We start from the raw sequence: 21,855 nt of genomic DNA, 5'->3' as shown, positions 1-21,855 counted from the left end.
CATAGATGAAATGGATCCACGAATGAGTAAATATTTATTGCCCGACATCTGCTTTGCATCTATCTGGTTCTTCTTTTGTGCGTTTCAGGAAGTGTATATATAGAACAACGAGAAAGAAAAAACTATCAGCTAGTCTACACACTAGATTTATAGCAACAAATAAGCAATTTCCAGATTACACTGTTTGACTAAAATGCCATGATTATGATAATATGGATTCATAATAGTTTCAAGTCAATGTGCACTTAATCAGCTTTCACAAACTAGCTACATGAATGGCTTGATATTTCAGCTCATGTCATGATACTTGGCATATACTGTATTCGATGAAGCATTGAAGTTCAGTTTGTTGTTTGTTTTAAAGTTCAGTTTGTGCATCAACCTTCAAATAAAAGGAAGCCGACAAGCCTAACAATGAGAACTAACCTCATCAACCAAGGGCATCTCCCTAAGTAACTTCTGTATCTTGTGACTGCAGATGTTTATATCCTTCTTTTTTGTGCCCTTGTTTGCAGCTTTACATACACCTGCAATCTCATCATTGAAATTACAAAAGCCATCCATCAGCTTACATAAACTTGAATGATAGGAGGCAAAATAAACAATATTTGATGCCATAAAAAATTATATAAATCATTTAGAACAAAAATTTTACCTCAATTTTACTAGGTCAAAACCACAAATCAGGCAGCTGGAACACAATGAGAGAAAAACTTTTAACAATAGAATAACTTTAGCCCAACAATACTGTTTTGGTTTAATTATCCAATGACAGCCGTTAAAATAGATATGGTGATTAAATAATTGCTGTATATGGAGACAAATGAAAGACCAAAGCTTGATGTACTATTGTGTTACAAAGAATAGTATGAATTTACAAATTTATCATGTCACCTTACCTGCTGCAACTTTGTGATATCATCCCTTGAGAGGATAAAAAAATGATTATTCATCTCATACAAATTTAAAAGAAAAAACTGCATATTTTAGACTCAAGTCCACCAACACTGCAAATTGTCTGGTTGTTTACTGGGTGTGGCCTCCTTTATGTGAATGAACCATCAGTCATACAGATTAGCATCATGCTTTAATGGAATACATCATCATGACTGACTTAACACAGCAAAGGACTGGAGTTTGCCAGTGCTAGATTATTTGCTGTCTTTGGAAGTCACTCTGGACACTTGGACAGCTACATGCCTGTGGACGTATCATCAGACATGCTGAATATCTGCTATCACTGCTGCCAGAGGAAAAAAAAATACAATTGTGATACAAATGTCAACACACAAATTCTTATTTGTCTGCCCCTGACCATGTATAACTATGGCATTTGAATCATCAATTAACTGCAAAGAACATCAGTTTCTAAAAATTTCACTGCATGATGCTTGAAGTCTTCACCAAAACCTTTAAACAAAACATTCTGAGTGCAAAAATCAGGAATAATTTCTTTCTCATGCATTTCAGCATACAACCTCAGTGCTTCTTTCCAGTTACCCAAATTGCAATTTTCATTTATGAGTAAAGTATATGTATACTTATTTGGGGACAAACCATTTCCTTGCATCTTGTCGAAGAGCTCATAAGCCAATTCAACCTTGTGCTTTCTACAGAGCCCATTTATGAGGGCATTATAAGTTATTTCGTTAGGCAAGACATTCTCCTCCAGCATCTTGGAGAAGTAGCCATATGCAGCCTCCAAATTTCCTTTATTTGCATGTGCATGAATGAGAACAGTGTAGGTGACGACTGTCGGCGATAAATTATTACTAAGCATGCTATCAAACAGATTTTTTGCTTCTCTCATATGACCCTTCTCGCAATGTGCATTAATTAAGCAAGTATAGGTTACACAATTTGGATGAAATCCATCATGTACCATCTTTTGCCACAAACCATATGCCTCTTTCAGATTTCCCATCTTGCATAGCCCATCTATCAGAACATTGTAGGTAACTATATTAGGAGTGATGCCTTTTGCTTTCATCTCTTCCCGCAATTGAAAAGCCTTAGAAGTATCCCCTAACTTCAATTCTCCAACTATTCTTGTTGTGTACGCATGGCAATCTGGCTCGAGACCTTTTTGTAACATCTCATCAAAAACTCCTTTTGCCATGGCAAGATTTCCCATCTTGCAAGACCCATTTACCAGAATGGTATACGTATAAACATCGGGCAGAAACCCCGAACAAATCATCTCCTCCTTAAACTTCTGAGCCCCATCCAGGGCTCCCAATCTACAATGACCATCTATAAGAATGTTGTAAGTTCTAATATTAGGAGCTATATGTGCATCTCTCAGATGATTAAACAAGCATAGAGCCTCTTTTACATTCCCTAATCTGCAATACCCATAAATTAAAGAGTTGTAAGATACTACATCTTGTGCCAGATTCATCTTACCCATTTCGACAAACTTCTCCTGGGCCTCTTCCATCCGTCCACTCCTACACAACCCATAGATTAAAGCATTGTAAGTCACCACTGTTGGCATCACTCCGAACCCCACCATCTCATCCCTGAAACCCAGTGCCTCGTCGACAAAACCTTTGCTGAATAACCCACTAATCAAAGGATTGTAAGTAAAAGATGAGGCCTTTCGGGAGCACCTCATTTTGTCAAGCAACTTCTCTGCCTTGTCCAATTCCCCCTTCTTTGACAGGCCGTTGATGATGACATTATAGGTAATATCATTGGGTAAGCACCCAGCGTCCTGATCTTCCATCTCGCCCAAAATCTTGAGAGCCTCTTCCGCCTTTCCTTCCTTGCAAAAGGAATCGAGCATCGTATTGAAAGTTACAATGGTAGGCTGGACGCCGACTTTAATCATATGTTTGTAGATGGCGCGCACCTCCGTCCACTGGGCCGTGTCCCTCAAGATCCTCAGAATCCTGTTGCAGTTCTTGACGTCCGGCAGGAACCCGTGGGCTACCATCTTGTAGAAGGTGGACACGGCGAGCTCCACCATCGAACACTTGGTGTACAGCCAGAGAAGCAGATCCAGGAGGGGGGCCGTGGCCTCGGGACCAGCGTGTCCGTCGATAAGGAGGTCAACGATGCCGTGGAGACGGAGGTGAAGCACACGCTGGGCGACGGAGTAGGCGGCACGCATGAGGCCGCCCTCAGCGAGTATCTGGAGGACGGCGCAGAAGGCGGCCTCCGAGCAGGAGAAGCCGGGCTGGTTCTCGGCCCAGCGGAAGAAGCGGAGGGCGAGGCGAGGGCGGCGTCGGACTGAGCGCAGGGCAGCGAGGAATAGGTGAGGCTCGGAGAGGAGAGGCTTGATGGAGTCCGGAGCACGAAAGCCACGGGTGAAGGCGGCGGGATCAGAGTCGAGGATACCGGAGACGAGGGCGTCGAAAGGGGGAATATCAACCGGGGAAGACGAGGAGGAGGAGTAGTAGGCTTTGATGGAAGGGAGGAGATGATGGAAGGGGCGTACCTCAGCGGCGGTGGCGGCTAGGGTTGTCGTCGAGATGAGTAGTTTAAATTTAGGGAAGAGCATGAGGGATGGAGAACATAGATTTAGAGCTTCCTTCGCCTCCATGCCATTGGAAGAAGCTGGAGATGAAGCTAACTACTATGCATCTGCGGGCGGCCTCCCTTGGGAGAGGGAGATACGAATGAAAATGTGGAGTCGCGTAGCCGAGGGCGTAATACTTCCTTAGGCGACGGCTGAAAGGCTTTATTTACGGATGAAACATTATATAAGTTGGGCAACACCGGATTAGTTAATTGTTGGCCACCCCATTTACATTATTAATTGGATTGATTGATGATACATATTTTGAATCGGAGAGCCGAGTGGGTTAAGGGCACATGAGCCATCAAAAGTCACCTTTGATTACAAACTATGAGTTAAAGAGATCATCCGAAAATAACCTATCAAATAGGCACTCGAGTAAAGTTAATCCAAATACAAAGGATCAGACTAGTAATTCAACATATAATAAAGTTATTAGGAAAGAAAATATTTTTATTCCTCAACAACTTCGTATTACTTTGATAATAGAAGATAAAATTATTTAAGATACTATAAGAATATACTAAAGAGAAAAGACGTTGTTCGGATACGATAATCAAAAGAAATAAAATAATTAATATTAGTGATACGAGATGAGATGAGATGAAAAAAAATTTATAAAATTTTTAAATAAAAACTTAAGTATTTAAACTTAACTAAATATATAATTTTTACGATTAAATACAAAACACTCGTTGATGTTGTATCTCAACAGTGGGTTTATGTGGAGTCAGCATGGGATTAAGGCTTTGGAGAAGCCAGCAGAGGTGAATTCCTTCACATCTGCAGCTACGTACTAAAAAGAATGAGACTGATACGTTGTGCTCAGATCAAGAACCCTACACCTTCTGCAGTAATATGTTCAAGTTGCCTGTGGGGTAGATTTGGTGGGGAACATGATGGGCCGTGCGCCGGTCTGATGTCGCTGCCATGTTGCTCGATATTAATGAGAAAGCGAGGCATTTGCTCTGCTTCGTGGACAATATTATACCCGAGCATTCATCCAGGCAAGTTTTTGGCATGGAAGCTAGGAAGATTGAACCTTCAACAAGAGGCATGTGAGCTGGATATATCCTATCTTCAATTTGCCTTGAACCTTGATCGAGACTTTGTTCATATACGTGCAATATAACATCAATCATCTGCACGGAATCATTCTTCACTTTACGATAGATAGATAGATCATAAAACAGAGGATTCTGCCTGCATATTATTGAGCTAACGAACTTACAAACATTTAAGACTGAAAGTATGTGTTTGGATAATTCAAACCGCGGGGAAGTCCCTCGCAAGCGATCAACTGCTTTAACCAACCAAATGGTGCCCACTTGTTCCAAGTTTACCGCTAGATTATTATCCACAGGGGACGATGAGGAAGAAGAAGGTTAGATTATGAGAGGCAGCAAAGGTCGTTAACACTTCATCTAATTCTTTGAACTAAATTCTTTTTACAACTGCATCATATTATTTCCCCGATGCAATAGCCAGAGGGCACCCAATTGCGTGCCGGTGGGAATCCGATGTGTGCATGAAATCTGCCACTTTGAAAGCAAGGGGCAAAGTTTTACTCGGTTAAGTTTAGGCCTTTGTTCCATGAAATCTGACAGCACTGGGAAATATTCCGCCCAGAGAGCAGCAAGTACCATTGCCACTGCCCTCAGAATTCGAGAGTTCTTTTTATTCGATGACAGGGAAAGGCCACAATCGCTGAGCAACAAAGCATTGGATATGTATCCCCCAGAGGTTACAGAATTCTTGAGTTAGAGAGTAAAGAAACTTGAGAGACCTCTAAAGAAGATGATACACCGATGTAGTTCTTGATAAAGCAAGGAACTGCAGACTGGCAGACAATAGACACAGTACTTGGAAGAACTCAAACAATATAATTCCGTGTTGCCTCAACTTCGACTATGCCTTCTTCGATGGATTATTGAGCAGTAAAGGTTTATACTTTACTGTGAGCAACGTAGATCAATACAACAGTACAATCATACATCAAGGAGATACTGGTAATCGACTGAGCCTTGTCATCAAACGTCATACCATTAGGAGGAGAACTTCCACCATTGCCACCGCCACTCAGGCTGTTCTTTGCTCCCACAGTCATCCACGATGCTGATATGGCTGCAGGACCGATGGTGTCCCCGAGCCGTACATCTGCTGGCCCCTTATCATCATTCCGCTGCCGTATATGCTGCCACCGCCCCCATTGCCGCCGCTTCCTCCGCCGCTGCCGTCCTTGTGCTGCGACTGAGATGAAGTGGCGCCCCCAGCCTTCTCGCCTTCCATCTCGCGGAACCTCTGCAGGTAGACCTTGAGGGGCTCGACGTAGTCCTCGAAGCCGAGGGTGGTCATGGCCCAGAGAAGGTCGTCGCCGTTGATGGTCTTGCGCTTCTCTCGCTGGCACTTGTCGGAGGCCTCGCCGGTGACGAAGCTGATGAACTCGGACACGCACTCCTGCACCGTCTCCTTGGCGTCCTTGGAGATCTTGGCGTTCGCCGGGAGCGCCTTCTTCATGATTCGGCTCACGTTGGCGATCGGCAGCAAGCGTTCCTGCTCCCGGGCTGCCGCCGACGACCCTGCTTTGCTGTTGCTCTGTCCGCCCGATTCGTTGTCTGAGTCCGCCATGCAACGATCAGAAAGGTCCTCTTCCCTTCAGTTTAAACCAATCTCGGTGATGAAAGCACAGCGGAGGATAAGATCAAAGAAGTGCCGGATTCGTGGAGACTGCACAACAGAGTATAGTAAGCTAAAAACAGTGCTTCTTTCTTGTGTATTACAGATTATCGCGAAGTTTCTTAAGATGAGAGACTTCCGCAAGCAAAAACAAGTCTTAACGGAATCGAGAACCGGAGAAGAAGGTCTTCTTCCTTGAATCCAAAATTTGGGGAGAAAAGACGATCCCTCCAAGCCCTCCTCCAACTCTATCGATCGAGTCGTCTTCCCTTGCGATGGATTCTTCCCTCCCACACCGCGCCGGTGTGTCTACGGGAGACAGGAGAACATGGAAGAAGGCGAGAGAGCAGAGAGCAGGGAGCGTTGACGGTTTGCGTCCCTTGGATCATTGGTCTAAATATCCATTGAGAGAGACAAACGTGGAGCGACGAAGGCCGTTCATTTCACGATAAGAGAATCAAGTGTAGGATCTCTCAAACCGTTGATGGCCTTCAGAAAGCTGATCTTAACCGTTGATGCGATGGGGCCCGTCAATGGTCGGTGAGAGCATAAGTACATTTGGGTCGGAAGATAAAAAGATACAATCATACAGCCGCGGGCGACGTTACGGAACTCACAGCATCACAGTAGCAATTCAAGAGATAGAGGAACTAAATGAAATGGTTGCAAGTCTCGAGTGGGTAACCATCCCCATGTCATAGTCCACGACAGTGCGGCTTGGCCTTCCGCCAGTTGGTGTGACAGAGATACGGCAAACACTTCATTTTACGATGTAGGATTCTATAATATGACCTTTTGCTAAAGAAAATTTAGAAGGAATGCTAATGTAAGAATGTTGGCACATGATAAGATTTATGTTTTGTTGTTAGACTATCAAGTAAATTAATATAAAAATGATTATAGAATGTTCAATTTTGGCTGCCCCTTCTCAGAGACACACAAATTTCTTAAAATTATGTGTTAATTTTAAATTTTATAGGGATGATGATTGATGTGTTGGTTTAGATGTTACAGAATCAATCTCAAGCTAAGCTTTTTACAGTTTTGATGAAGGAATAGTTTCATGCAAAAATATGTCATATAGTTTCGTGAGCATCGTAGTAACGAAACAATAATTCGAAACGTAATAAGTGACATATGAAAAACCCAATGATGATGCATGTCAAATAATTATTAGTGGCTATTTGAGCTCGTTATAAATTGGTTGTTTAGCTTACGACGTATCTAAAATATCGATCTATGTTTTCTGTATTTCAAATTTATTAATATTATTAAATTAAGTATCAAACATACTCTCGATATAATTTTAACAAGTATCGATCCTATAATAAAATTAGGATAGACTTAAATGTTGGATCCAAACCTCTACTATATATCGGACAACTAAAATCTAAAATAACAATCGTATCTATTGTGTGTAGTTATCAATTTCTTTTTATTTTTGAAAATTATAAGTCAGAGACTTAGTTTGGCTCCATAACAAAACAAGTTCCTCCGTTGAAATCAACCTACCACTCTGTTCATGGAAAAAAGTAAAGCTTAATCTTTTGGCATTTTGAGAGAGAATTACACGATTGGGATCGGAGATGACAAAAGAGCAAACTATGTACACATTCGACCCACCAGAGAGAGAACCGTGTGATCCAAATGCCAAGATAAAACCAAACACAAAAGACCAAAACAGGGAGAAAAAGGAGCGTCATTTGGTGCGGCCCACGATGCGCAGCGCTTCTCGTGGTAGAACAAGATCCGCTTTCTGAAACAGCTCTTAGTTCGCAAGAACAGCTCGAAGAGGCTTTGCAATCCGGCCGTCGAGAACTGTGTTCGAAGGAAGCTCGAGAATGAATGCGCCGGAGGAGGAGACGGGGACGGGCGGAGGGCGGTATCCTACCCCGACCTTCGAGAAACCAAGGTTAAAAGAATCTATCATTTCATGTTCAAGGAAATTCGTTGGTTTAATATTGATCAGATACAACTTTCTCTAGTTGGGTTAATTATATATTGTCTCTGTAGTTAGTTGTCTTTGGCGTCTTATCGTTACAGTTTAAAAAAATTATATTGGTATCTTTATAATTATAAAAGTGAAATATCTAGATTCATTTATTGATATCAATTTTATTGACAACAACATAAAATAAAAGATAAAAAAATAATTTTAACGTTCCGCAGTAGACTCATTGGTGGCGAACGATGGCGTCATCCCCAGCTTATGTGCTCCAAATCCCTAGTGTCGACCATCTCCATTCATTGTTGCAATTAGTGGAGTTCGCATCGATGCCCGTCAACTGGCCGCTAAATCTCCTGCCACGGCCAACGACTCCTGGGCATGCCATCGCGCTCGGCCTCATAGTCATTGGTGAGGGCCTTATCATTGTGAAAACCTCTAGCCATAATAGAGGCTAGCTCATCAAATTGGTTGCATCCGTGGGTGTTAAGGGTCGATGGCTAACGGGCGTTGGAGCGGACTCCATCAACTGCGATAGCATTTGTAGTAATAGATGGAGCACAACTGACATTGGGGATTTGGAGCACATGAGTTGGGGGCAGTGCTGCCATCCACCACCGTTGACTCGTTGAGAGAATCCCAACCTTAACCCCTTCCCCTTTGCATCTGTATTGGTGTCCACGTAGTTATTGAGCGGCAATGAGGTTGGTGGCACGCTTCTTGTAGAGGCGAGTGGTATCATTAACCCATTGGGCAGATCCCAACCTCGACTCGAAGCTAGGGTCGTTGGAGCTCCTTCTGCATTAGTTATGATATTACCTTTTGCCAAGCTGCCCTTTTTGATGCTATGCATCTGCGTTGACACTAATGCAAATGCTGAGCGGTTCTTTCGCTGCTTGACAACTATGTCGATGTCAATGCAAATGCAAAGGAGAAGGGGTCGAGGTTGAGATCCGCCTAACAAGTCAGTGGCAAGGAGGCCACCATCTTCATCGTAACGTTTTGTCACGGACAAACTTTGAAACAGGGTGTTTGATGTAATGCTTATGTATGTCCGTGTCATTTGGCATGTTCATGCCTTGTACAGTGTGTAGAGGGGCAGCCGAAGGCTTATAAGTCCCATTTTAGTTGGGTGGTGGCCTCTTTAGGCTTGTAAATAAAGGTTGTGTCATGTGGACACGTGCGAGAGCTTTTCGGTCTGTAATGGACCATTTTACCCTTTGTTGTGCCACTGTTCAGAGCTTGTAAAGTCTGTTTGTAATTTGCATTGTCTATGAAGTGTTTTTCGGACATGTTTGCTTGTGGATCCCAATTGAGGCGTTCTCTTTTGCCTGTTCTCTCTTTTGTTGGTCCTAAGGGACAATGGGAGTCTTCGGGGAGGCTGACCTTTGCGGACGGACACGCAAGGGTGCCGCACGACTTAGGCAAAACCAGCTAAGTCCGTGTCATATGGTATCAGAGCGGGACAAGCACTCATAGAAACACTTAGCATGCAAACGTGGGGGACCTAGCGGGGCTGCGTTGAGGGCAGTCAGCACACGCGCGACCGTTTGGGGGAAAACGGGCATGGAGATGTAGGGAAAAGAGTCGCTCAGAGGAGCAGGCATCTGACATTGGCATTCAGAGGAATGGCCAACCCTTCGCGCAAGAGGCACCACGAGAACAGGCAAGCTTGGAAGAATTTGGAGCGCACAAAGGTTGGGATGGCTGAGTTTGAGCTACGGCTCAACGTTGACAACTATACTTGATGGTGCTCTAGGCAAGCGAGGCGCTTGGCAAGAATGAGACCATCCAAGGTGGAATGAGTTGCTCAACGACCAAAAGAGTTATGCAAAGCTCACAGAGGTGAGGGGAATTGCTAACTCGAAGAATTTGGTACTCATGCATGGGCTTGTATGCGGACGATGGAATGTTCGTGGCCATCCCAAGGCGGCCGAGACTCGGCGCCATGGAGCATTGAAACTTTCTCTTCGGCATGTGAAGGATACGTCCGTAGGAGGCTGAAGTGTGCAACGAGTTCAGCATGTTGCTAGGCCTTGAGGGGTGCAGTGGGGGCTGTATTGACGGGGAGTCGCAATCTAGCAAGTGCGTTTGCAGGAGGCAGAACAATGCACAGTTTGTTCAGCAGATCGGAGTAGTCCAAGGGGATGGTGGTCTCCGAAACGAAGAGAGATGTTGCTCCAACGGGATAGTTATCCAGGAGGGATAAGTCTCGGCACTCCAGAGGGAGAATCATGTGAGACGGACTTCACATGTTGAGGAGGAGTACCTCACAAACAACAACTCCACGAAGCTCAATGGACCGAGCAAGCAGCGAGGAGTTGCCGCATGATCTCGCTCGAGAGAATGCATTGGTGGATGCATTGCGAGATCAAGTGGGGGAGCGACCTTAAGCAACTTAAATGAAGGCACACTTGGAGTCGATGTGGAGATCGGACTCAAGGGAGGGCTGACCCGTGGAATGGTGGGCGCGAGGGCCACCATCGACTCAATGCAGAAACGAGGAGCGGAGCAACTTGGGTGTAACTTGGCGAAGTACCCAAGCCGCATGGAGGAAGCCAGCATAGAAGTGGGAACATGGAGCAGAGGCACAGTGCTTTCCTTAGACAGAGGTCAAGGACATGAACTCTTGCAGAGGCAAGAGTGGGATCATGTTGTTCCATGGGTCTTTCATTCTGACGGAGCGGACTCATCTTGCATGGTGCCAAAGACGAAGGGAGCTTCGGGACACATGCACCTTATCTCGGTGGAGCATTTGATGAAGGAACTAAGGCGACTCAATTTGCGGAGGCGAAGTTGAGTTCAGAAGGCCTTAGCACGGGGCAAGAGGACGCAGAGGCGGGTACTCTTGAAGAATATGCCACAGTGTTGCCATTCGAGTTGCTAGGAAGGAAGCGGTGCGCAGTAGAGATTGTGCTGGTAGGGGCAGAGGCCCAGGATCCAGGCAATGGTGCACAAATTACAGTGAAGTCGGCGGACTTCGGGAGCTACTAGGCGACGGACTGTCCTAGAGCGGTGCTTCATCTAGGTGTGACCCAAGAGTGGGTGGATGAAGATCGATTGCCAAAGGAGCGAACAAAATCGAAGGTGGAGGAGACCCTGCGATGTATTGGCAGAGGCCACACAGCGGAGGGTTCACAATTCGAGTTTATTCCACAAGGATCAGAATGCAATGGAGATGTCACCAGGAGGCGACATGGTGCAGCGGATCGTGGTGGAACAGTTCGATGGCAATGCGATACACACGACCTTGTCCCGTGAGGGATGAGATCATATGGAGGTATGATCGGGAGCTACTGGGAGCTCCGCTTTGGTGAACAACACGACGGCAAGAAGGACTATGGATTCAAGGAGTGAAGGCCATGGTACCGCAGAGGCGGGTCTTCCGGGCGTGCACCGAATTTTGCATCGGATGAAAACCTTGGTCATCAGCATATGGGGGCTGGGTTCCACCAAGGGAAAAGTTCGAATACAAGTACCAGTGAGTTCCATGGGAGGGACTTGATCATGCAGAGGTATGATCGAAGCAGCTGGAGAGTTGGACTGCTCCAGAGCTCATATTCGCTTAAGGGAGCCCGGCAAGTCAGAGGACAAGGCCGAGTAAGCGAACGTTGCTACCAAGGAAGCTATGGAGAACAGAATCGGTGCAAACCCTACAATGCGATGGCAGAGGCCATGCATGGGAGTGCAGTATGTCTTTCCATCGACCAGAAGGAGCTGCTTGGAGAACACAGAGGTGTTGAAGCAGGGGGTCGAAAGGGGCGAGGAAGCGACGACGAGTCCAGAGGGACTTAGCTACCTAAAGTCAAGCAATCAGTTAGAATGGAGGTGGACTCAGAGGAGTGCCATGGAGACATCTCTACTGATCGTGAAGAAAAGGGATTCAGATGCGAGGCGACGGATAGTAGGGCCATGGGCATGGCAGCGCCATGGTACCGCAGAGGCGGGACTTCCGTCAAAGTCATTGATCCCTTGCTCTCATGGAGGGAGAGCGCTTGGTCGTGAAAGGGGCCGAGGAGGTGGAGCATGCAGAGGCAATCTCCAAGTATCGAGACAAGGCTGAAGGGCAGAGGCCAAGAAACTTCGTAAGACCGGTGTCAACAGTTTCTCATCAAGACAGCCGTAAGTGAAGGACTTCGGGTCATGCAAGAGTGCACGACCAAGGAACGAAGCTGGCAGTACGCGGTGCTGTACCTTTGCTACTCAGTGGAGTAGGCGGCAGGGTTGATGGAGAAGACGGTACAATCCCAGAGGCGACCTCATCTATCAGAGAATTACTCCAAGTTGGGGTGAAAACTTCCCGCATTCCAGAAGTTCAATGGCATTGAGAAGGTGAATCACAGTAGCTAACTCAATGCAAGGAGTGCAAACACTTCAAGTGCTTCAGAAGTGTGAGCAAAGAGCAGGCGAATACCAGTAACCAGCTTGATGCATGAAGTACAACCTCGAGGAGGCGGGCGAAGTCAAGTAACCTTTGCCTTCTCAACTCTTAAGAGAATGGGCGAAACCGAGTACCCCAATTCTCTTATCTATCCAGCAGAGGAGCTCTGCACAAGTTCAAAGACCCTTCGAAGATAATGGAAGACAATAGTTGTCAAATCCTCACCAACAGTGATCAGTGCTACTGAGAGTAGATTGTCCGCTTCATTTCCCAACGAAATGCCAATCGAAAGCGGAAGTGATGCGAACCTACTTGGATGTGACAACTAACTGAAAGAAGAGTCAATGAGCAGATTTTGTGGAGAAAGGACCCAAAACTTCAGAAGTTTGCGAGACGATGCTCGTTAAAGCTCCAACAAGCATCCACCCAGTTCAAGCAGCATGTGGAATTTCTGAGAGACTGGCGCAGTAAGGATGGTCTTTTCCTTCATCTGGGAGATCCGCAGGAATCAACGAGGATCAACATAACTCCGCCAACCCCACACCAGAGTCAGAGTCATTGGCGAGTTGAAGCAGCATGACGGATCAAAGGTTCGACTACTCAAAAACAGCAGCGGAGAGCAGCTGGGAGCCAGGAGGCGCATTGCAGCTGGAGCAGAAGATTGAAGACTCAGCAAAGGCGAAGAGTTGCAGTGTTCACAAAGGCTTCGACGAGGACGTCGAAGGGATAAGTGGGGGAGAATGTCACGGACAAACTTTGAAACAGGGTGATTGATGTAATGCTTATGTATGTCCGTGTCATTTGGCATGTTCATGCCTTGTACAGTGTGTAGAGGGGCAGCCGAAGGCTTATAAGTCCCATTTTAGTTGGGTGGTGGCCTCTTTAGGCTTGTAAATAAAGGTTGTGTCATGTGGACACGTGCGAGAGCTTTTCGGTCTGTAATGGACCATTTTACCCTTTGTTGTGCCACTGTTCAGAGCTTGTAAAGTCTGTTTGTAATTTGCATTGTCTATGAAGTGTTTTTCGGACATGTTTGCTTGTGGATCCCAATTGAGGCGTTCTCTTTTGCCTGTTCTCTCTTTTGTTGGTCCTAAGGGACAATGGGAGTCTTCGGGGAGGCTGACCTTTGCGGACGGACACGCAAGGGTGCCGCACGACTTAGGCAAAACCAGCTAAGTCCGTGTCAGTTTGGTGGTGGACGATGACGCTGCCCCTAGCTCACGTGCTCCAAATCCCTGACACCAATTGCTCTCCATTTGTCACCATAATTGTCATTGCAGTTGGTGGAGTTCGCTCTAGCACCCATCGACCGTCAGCCCTCGACACCCACAAATGTAGCCAATTTCGATGAGTTAGCCCTCGCCATGGTCGAGGGCTTTCACGACGATGAGGCCCTCACCATCAACTATGAGGTCGAGCATGGTGGCACGCCCAGGAACCACTGGCCGCAACAAGAGATTTGACGACCAATTGACGGGCGTGTGAATTAGACTCCACCAGCTACGACGATGGTTATGACGACATATGGAGGGGGTCGGCACTGCCATCCACCACCTTCGAGTTTGTTATCGAATATTAATATTATCATTATATTTTTATTTTTTATATTTTTATCGATAAAATTATTATCATTATGATAAATAAATTTAAAATATAAAGATTGAAACATAAAAGATAACTAATTATAATTAGCTCCACTTATGCTAACTAAGTCTCTTCCTTGCTTCGAAAGAAGTAAGTTGAATTCAAGAGATTGAGCGAGACATGCTTCCTTGAATCATTGATGACCATTAATGTTGCTGGTTCCCAAGTCCTCCCTCGCGGCTGCTAACTGCGGGCGTAGTCAGCGACGAAGGAGGTGGTGGGATCGCCACCAACTATACTTTTGGAGATACCAGTCGACTTGTGAATGTCGAGCCAAAAAAGCTCCCGCTTTCTGATAGCAGCGGCGAGAACCACTTGACAGGCACCAAGTCAAATTTATCACACCCCTCAAAAGATTCTATCCGCAGATGCTTATTTAAAGACAAGAAAAACACAAAAAAGGTCTCGTAATATCTTTAATAAAATATGTTTAGAACAATATATCCAATATAGCTAACGTTATATATGCCTGCGTATCCAATATTTTATTGTGCAGGATACCACTAGTGCTTGTAATCTTCCTCACTGTGTCCAATCTTCATTTGTTCTCTTAGGTGGGTGAAGGACCTCAACCATGGCAGCAAACAAGCAGCTTCACGCTTTAGTCTTCCTCCTGTCTTACCTGGTCACAAGACCAGCTTGGTTCGGAAACGGCGCTTCCTCCGCAGCACAGGAGATCCGCAAAGGCTTCTCTGTCACCCACGACTCGTCCTACTCCGAATTCCAATCCCTGCTTGCCGATCCCACCGGCGTCTTCTCCCTCGGCTTCCTCCGGGTCGACTCATCCCAGCTCGATCTCGCCGTCATCCACCTGCCCTCCTCCTCCGCCCTCTGGCGCGCCAACCCGGCTCGTCCTCTCCTCTGGTCTGCTTCGGCTTCGCTCTCCTTCGATGGCAGCCTGGTCCTTTCCGACTCGCGAACAGGGGTGCTTTGGTCCACCGCGACGGCCGACGGCGACCGCCTTGTCCTCCTCAACTCCTCCAATCTTCAGATCCAGAAGATGGCGGGGGCCGCCGCCACGGTGCTCTGGCAAAGCTTTGACTTTCCGTCGGATACACTCGTCCAAGATCAGAACTTTACCTCCACGGCCGCTCTCTTCTCCAAACACCAGCGCTTTTCGATGAGGTTGGGTGCGAGCTACTTCGCCCTTTACATGGACTTGGACGGAGGTTCGACGCCCGTGATGTACTGGAAGCACTCCGCTTTGGACGTCAAGGTCCTGATCGTCCCAGACGACGGGCCGATCTATGCCCGGGTTGACCCGCACGGGTTTCTGGGGATGTACCAGAAAGAGGCGGCCCCCGTCGACGTGTTTCCCTTCGACAGCTTCAACCGGGAAATCTCCGGGCTTCGCCGCCTGACGCTGGAGTCCGATGGTAACCTCCGAGCGTACTATTGGAACGGTTCGATCTGGGTCCGCGACCTCGAAACCATCGCCCACCGCTGTGAGCTCCCCGCCGTCTGCGGAGCCTACGGTCTCTGCAACTCGGCCGATTCCCGATGCAGCTGCCTCGACAACAGCACGGAGGAGGGGTGCCTCCCGCCAGGCTCCGGCCATTTCTGCGGGGATGGAGGCTCTGAGTTCCGAATCCTAAGGCGGAACGGCGTCGACTTGGCCAATCAGGAGCTGGTGGCGTACCGAAAGGTGGCATCTTTGGAGGAGTGCGAGGGTTCCTGCGAGCAGAACTGCAGTTGCTGGGGGGCCATCTACCACAACGCGTCGGGCTTCTGCTATCCGTTGGATTACCCGATACAGACGCTGGTGGAGGGGGACATGAGGAGGGAGGGTTACTTCAAGGTGAGGGTGAGGACGAGCGGCGGCGGAGGCGGTGCGGGGAGGACAGCGAGGGTGGCGTTGTTAGTAGTGGGCAGCGTGGTCTTCGCCGGGGCGGCGTTGTTCGGGGCCTACAGTTTGTGGAGTCGGCGGAGGCAGATGAGGGCAGGCATGGACGGTTCGATGGTAGAGGGGCTGGCGCCGGGGTCCTACAAGGATCTCAACTCCGCCTCTTTTCGTTCCCTCGAGCTTTCCAACTCCTTCTCCTTGAGGAAATGAGGCGGAGGGCGATAGAAGCGAGCCATACGGGTGGGGATAGACCGGGAGGTGAGCTAACCAGACAGGTGACTGGATCTGTTTGTCGTGACGATCTGATCGGGTCGCTGTTGGGTTCTTAAAATTTGCAGCGATCCATCTTAAAATTAAATATTATTTTTTTTGTATGGGTCATCATCGTCTTTGTCGTGATTCTGCTGCTGTCTTCTCCTTTCTATGTATAGTATATTACGGACAATTGCTCGCCAATGCTTTTGAACCACCAGCAGCAGCTCGACACAGGAACTTCGCTTTGACTTCGAACCGACGAATTTAATAGCAACAGCTACTTTTATGCATACTATATTACGGGCAATTGCTCGCCACTGCGTTTGAAGTTTGAACAATCGGAAGGAGAGCTTCGCTTTGACATTGGATCGACGAATTTAATAGCAACAGCTACTGTTAATCCGCCATCCCCCCCTCTCCTTCCTCCCGTGAGGTATCTGCTTTTATCATATCTTATGCAATGTCGTTGACTTAACGACATGGCTATTGGTTGGATCCACGATATTGTCATTTCCATATCCAAACTCATCTCATATTCAACCAATTTGTCTTGCTCTGCGTCACATTTTATGGGGTTTGTCTGCAAACTTTTTCTTGCAAGCAGCTGGCCAAGGCGTTCTCTCAGGTGTTTAATTGCATAAATGATCTTTCAAAACAGAGATCACTTCGTATGATAAGAAAAATAAGGGGAAAAAAATTAGAGACCACAACACTCGTGTCGGCTTATCGTACGAGAGATTCTTATGTCTATTATATATCGTAGCTGTACCGACTTTGGATAGAGCCTCTTTATTAATCAGCATGTCAACATGAATGATAGTGACCTGCGTATTGTTGATCTTTGGACCACACACCATCTTCACGCTCGTTCTATAATGGTCTGCCCCACGTGCCCAAGTTTCTAAAAAGTCAGACCGGATATGGTTGACTCGTCACCTTACAAACTAAAGCTTCTCACATACATTAATATTAATAAAAAAAATATTTACTTCAATCGTGATGTAACATATGATAATAATACAGTCAGTAAAAAAAAACAGATCCCGATCAATAATTTACAACAAAGATTTATCCAATCATAAAAAAAAAGACTACATCAAAAGATTTTGTTGACTACAAAGTTAAAGCGATGACCAAAATTTTTTTTTTCTTTTCCAAAAATTTACTCCTTGCATTCAAACATTACACATTCAAAAGATTGCCTTTTACATGGTGGATCTTATCAAGTTTTACGTCTACACTCTCAACACTATGAAACTATTAAAGATAACAAGAATTATTTAATGGATTCATCTAGAATAGGTCAAATAGAAACATCATCTAGAGAGCTAACTAAGAACTTTTGATCTCCAAAGTCGCAAACACTCGACCTTCGATGCAACTCATGCAAGTAGGTTCGCTGAAATAAAATCAGGTCTTGGGAAGTGAATTAAGATGCTTCTGGACACGGTACCGTAGGATGTAGCTCCTGATTGAGTTTGGTGCTTGTTATTGCATGAAAATGTTCTTTGATAACATAAAACCCAAGTACCACTGCTTGTAACGAAGCATAAGGTGCACGCTCAACATTCGGCCACAATTTGGTCGATATCTCGGACAATCATCTCTGAAGGAAACACTACTGCAGCAATTGGCAACTGCTCCAACCCACCACATTCATCAATGATGTATCGGAGGCCTTCTATGTGGATTTTTCCGTGATGACCGCTGACCACTAGAGTTGACTTATCAGAAAGCTCCTGACATAGGCAAACATACATGGTCTATAAATCAGTTTATTGAACTCATGAAAAATGGAGTAATGTAATCTCTAACTCGAACTAGTCATAAGAAACTGTTATAAATCAGAAAACAAAAGAAAGAAAAAGGTCATACACCATTGTGTTGCATGTTGTGCATGGGTCATTTTACTTTGTTCATAAGAGCAAAAAGAAGTTTTTCATTAAAAAGAAGACAAAATTCAGACCAGATATTTCAGGCTCCCCACCTGATGTTTCTGACTCCATATGAAGACCATAAATTGTAGGTTTCACAAGTCAAAACAAATAAGCAAGCCTACAGACTATGTTGTTTAGAACCGCTGAAACATTTTTGCAGCTTTTGCTCGACTGCTTCAACCAACTGACCTCATAAGAACTGAAGAAAATTGAGAATTTAAGACCATGGAAATTGATCATGATCATAGCTTCCCACTAAATCTATTACTTCATAAAAGAAAATTACTCCTCAAATCACCTTCTACTAAGATATTTCTTTGAGAGAAGATGTGTCATACCGGATCAAGAACACGACAGGTTGGTAAGGTTAAGTTAATCCAACCTCCTTATGGCAAAGTAGAGTATGATGTTTTGCCATGGATCTGAATGACTAGAATTTCACGGATATCTTCATCGATTGGGCGTAGAACAATGCACATCTCTAGGCTAGATCAACATCATTGATAGTCAATAGAATTGTCTTGTTGTGAGGTTCACAGTTCGATAGACAAAGATTGTGATATATCTGATGATTAGATGAGAAGATAGAAGATCATTCCAAATAGATGGAGGCACTATAGTAAAGGGTGGACAAAGGTTTAAGGCTCGATGGACAAAGGTTGTGGTAAGTTTGATGATAGATGAGGCAAGAGAAGATCATTTCAGATAGATGGAGGCACTATAGTAAAGGGTGGCCCCAAAAGAGTATTCGAGGGCATTGTCGCAGCACAATGAAGCCTAAAAGAATTGTTCAGAAGTGCCATTGTAGCGATCGATTGTCCCTGTAAACTCCAAAGATGGATAATTCCCCTGAAAAGCCCAACAACTCATACGAGATAAAAAGAAATTCAAAATGAGAGTATGCTACAGCTGCCAACAACATTGGAAGCCTTGCTGAAATTCAAAGAATGACAATGTCTATTGAAGAGCTGAAATAAGATTGTTTTTGCCACTACCACCTGCGGGCAAAATTGACAGTTGTATATTGTATGACCCCATCATATTGTAGAAGATATCTTTGCTACTGTGAGTTACATCAGTTTATTATGAAAGCTTGTCTCTTTATACCAAACGATTGGATATGACCCTCCGATTAGGTTTTCTCCAATTCAAGGACAGGAAGCCCCCCGATAAGGTAAAAGGAAAGAAACAGAGATTTTTTACTAAAATATCACTAAATTAATGTGCAAATGTTATAAAGTCTCCAAGTGAAGCATCCTGTGATCATCGTCTTTCATACATGTAAGGGTTGGAACATTCCAAAAAAGCCTATGTATAATAAGAGACACTTAGATCTCTTAAATTATGATTCAGGTAGGTAGATAACTTGTATAACTTATGCTAGTATAACCATATTAAGAAACATATGAACAGTTGAAAGTATGGTATATGCTAGAACAAGTTATTCCAACTGTACTTTTTTGTGGGCTTTTTGATAGAATAAATGACTAATCTAAAGCCAAGCAAGCCCTGCTATGCCTGCGCCCAATGGAAAACATTCATGGTCAGGATGAAAATGTATGGTAATTTTTATGAGTCTTCCCACTGGCTAGCCAATCTGAGTAGGATGAGTAGATTAGTTGTGTTTGGAAGGATCCTATTTTCTTTAAGATTTCAAGCGTATTGCAAGTTATTTCATCTTGTTTATATGCTGATCAAATAAGTTTGATAGAATTTTCTTTTTATTCAGAAAGATCAAATCAAAGTTCTATTTTAAATTAAATGCTTAGATGAATCAGTTGATTAGTCAAGCATGAAGATGAAAGTCACGATAAATAGTACTCTAATGAACATGCTTGCAAGTTCCAAATGTATTTTAGATTCAAAAAATGTCCTCCCAAGTTAGTTCATCAAAACTAAACAGCAAACGTAGTGAGCGACAAAACAACTGAATAGCTAGTGTTACCTTTGGCATTTCCCACACATCATGCCGCCCGCTAAGTTGTTCCACCTTTGGTAAAATTGTGTTCCTAGCTTTCAAAAGTTTTAGCTGTTCCTCCACGCCCTTTGATTTCTCTAATCCAGCATGAACGGCAATCAATTTGCAGGAAGTCCTTCCTTCAGGACTGTCAATCAGTACATTATCCTAAAAACCACCAATACAAGACCAGAATTAATCACTTCATTTCAGAAATAATCTATTTTAAAAAAAATTAAAGTAACCAATAAGTCATGGTACCTCCTCATGAACCCAAACCAAGTCACAAAGAAACTTCTTGTGGGTATCAGGGACTGCTTTGGCCAAATCTGTGAAACCAGTATATGCAAAAGGCTCAGAGGATCAACATTATTCACCATCTATTAGAAGAAACCCTATGAAACAACTTACAACCACACGATCAACAGTAGTAGCATGACAACAGAACCCACAGAACTAAAAAGCTTCCAATAACATGAGATTGAAGATCGTAACTTCCTTTCTTTCCATGGATGATCAAAAACGATGACAGAACAAAGTAAGTTATACTGACTAACAATTTCGTTGACAACAATTTTGCTAATTGCAGCTCAAAAACTGAGGATAGAAACAAAAAAGGCATGGAAAGAACCAATTCACATCATTTCAAGCTTAATTAGGACATTTCAAAGATCGCCGAGCCGAGAAATGGAGATCACACTCTTTCTCGTAAAATCAAGAAAAAAATCAAAGCTAGATCGGGACAAGGGATCGATTGGCTTACCCGCAGAGCCATGGGGAACGCCATAGGACTCGAAGGTTGGCCCAGCATCATAGATGGAACCCTTATAGGCCATTCCCTTCTTGGGGTTAAACCGGCCGCCTATGTCACCGCCCCATCGCCTTCCTTGCACGTGCATGGCCTCGTAGCCCTCTCCCTTGAACCAGCCTTCCCGCTCCTCGTTCAGCGCGTACTCCGCCCAGGTGGCTGAGAAGGGCAAGCCGTCGGGTGGCGGCGGGAGGGCACCGACGAAGGCGGCGAAGGCGAGGTCGTGGTTGCCGCAGAGGAAGACGTGGCGTTGCCGCGGGTATTGGGAGGGGAGGGCGATGAGGAAGTCGATGACCTCGCGGGTGTGGGGGCCGCGGTCACAGTAATCGCCGAGGAAGATGACGAGGGCAGTGGCGAAGGAATCGAAGCCGACGACGGCCTCGAGGTTGGACCAGAGGGAACGCAGCTTGGAGATGTAGCCGTGGATGTCCCCGATGCAGAGCACCGCCCGGTCGGCTGCGGTGGGTTCGCCCATCTCAGCCATCTGATTACGCAACTGGAAAATTTTGGATACCTTAACTCCCTTTTGTAGTATCCGTAATCCTCTGATGGATGTGGGAAGGGTCGACGAGGCGGTCGGGAGAACACCACTTGCCTGGCCTGGGAAGACGCATCCACCTTGATGATTTCTGTGGCTTCTTTATTTCCGAATTAGACGGCTTCAGCCACTCTTTCCAACTGACAATAGGCAAACCTAATTCTTTTCTTTTTAAATCAGAGTAAAATATGCTACAGAAGCTAATGGGGAATTTAAGCACCAATATATATATATATATATATATATATATATATATATATATTCCTTCAGTTATCTATTTATGTAATGATATACCGGACGCAAGGAAGTGACAAATTAGGCACTTTATGAAATGAGATCAAATTCGAA

The 21,855-nt window shown here is 45.1% G+C and overlaps 3 protein-coding genes and 1 pseudogene across 4 annotated transcripts; 1 reads left to right on the top strand and 3 right to left on the bottom strand.

The window, feature by feature from the left end:
- Window positions 1–1,110: 1,110 nt before the first annotated feature.
- Window positions 1,111–3,664, bottom strand: LOC135639786 (pentatricopeptide repeat-containing protein At1g22960, mitochondrial-like). Of its 2 annotated transcripts, XM_065153692.1 has the most exons (2): window positions 2,855–3,664; window positions 1,111–2,767 (listed from the first exon to the last, which is right to left on the bottom strand). In XM_065153692.1, the coding sequence occupies exons 1-2, from the start codon at window positions 3,545–3,547 to the stop codon at window positions 1,346–1,348; spliced, it is 2,115 nt and encodes a 704-aa protein (XP_065009764.1). In that variant the 5' UTR covers window positions 3,548–3,664; the 3' UTR covers window positions 1,111–1,345. The 2 variants fall into 2 exon arrangements, with proteins under 2 accessions (XP_065009764.1, XP_065009763.1); XM_065153691.1 differs by having other exon boundaries at window positions 1,111–3,664.
- A 1,619-nt stretch (window positions 3,665–5,283) lies between these two features.
- Window positions 5,284–6,515, bottom strand: LOC103990044 (nuclear transcription factor Y subunit B-3-like; annotated as a pseudogene).
- An 8,065-nt stretch (window positions 6,516–14,580) lies between these two features.
- On the top strand, window positions 14,581–16,457 carry LOC135640530 (PAN domain-containing protein At5g03700-like). Its single transcript, XM_065155051.1, has one exon. It carries the CDS (start codon window positions 14,744–14,746, stop codon window positions 16,220–16,222), a length of 1,479 nt encoding a protein of 492 aa, XP_065011123.1. The 5' UTR covers window positions 14,581–14,743; the 3' UTR covers window positions 16,223–16,457.
- Window positions 16,458–17,388: 931 nt separating this feature from the next.
- LOC103990046 (tyrosine-protein phosphatase RLPH2) lies at window positions 17,389–21,650 on the bottom strand. Its single transcript, XM_009409073.3, has 4 exons — window positions 20,925–21,650; window positions 20,423–20,490; window positions 20,150–20,329; window positions 17,389–18,006 (listed from the first exon to the last, which is right to left on the bottom strand). The coding sequence occupies exons 1-4, from the start codon at window positions 21,451–21,453 to the stop codon at window positions 17,830–17,832; spliced, it is 954 nt and encodes a 317-aa protein (XP_009407348.2). The 5' UTR covers window positions 21,454–21,650; the 3' UTR covers window positions 17,389–17,829.
- Window positions 21,651–21,855: the final 205 nt, after the last annotated feature.

Source organism: Musa acuminata, chromosome BXJ3-6, assembly GCF_036884655.1.
Source record: "Musa acuminata AAA Group cultivar baxijiao chromosome BXJ3-6, Cavendish_Baxijiao_AAA, whole genome shotgun sequence".
Taxonomy (NCBI): Eukaryota; Viridiplantae; Streptophyta; class Magnoliopsida; order Zingiberales; family Musaceae; genus Musa; species Musa acuminata.
This window is presented reverse-complemented; position numbering and strand designations above follow the sequence as displayed.

Excerpts from the sequence above, each read along its gene's own strand:
- LOC103990046 (XM_009409073.3), bottom strand. The coding sequence starts at position 21,453 with ATGGCTGAGATGGGCGAACCCACCGCAGCCGACCGGGCGGTGCTCTGC. Across the intron at positions 20,330-20,422 it reads TGGTTTGGGTTCATGAGGAG|GATAATGTACTGATTGACAG; the intron begins GTACCATGACTT and ends GGTGGTTTTTAG. Across the intron at positions 18,007-20,149 it reads ATGTGTGGGAAATGCCAAAG|GAGCTTTCTGATAAGTCAAC; the intron begins GTAACACTAGCT and ends TGCCTATGTCAG.
- LOC135640530 (XM_065155051.1), top strand. The coding sequence starts at position 14,744 with ATGGCAGCAAACAAGCAGCTTCACGCTTTAGTCTTCCTCCTGTCTTAC.
- LOC135639786 (XM_065153691.1), bottom strand. The coding sequence starts at position 3,547 with ATGGAGGCGAAGGAAGCTCTAAATCTATGTTCTCCATCCCTCATGCTC.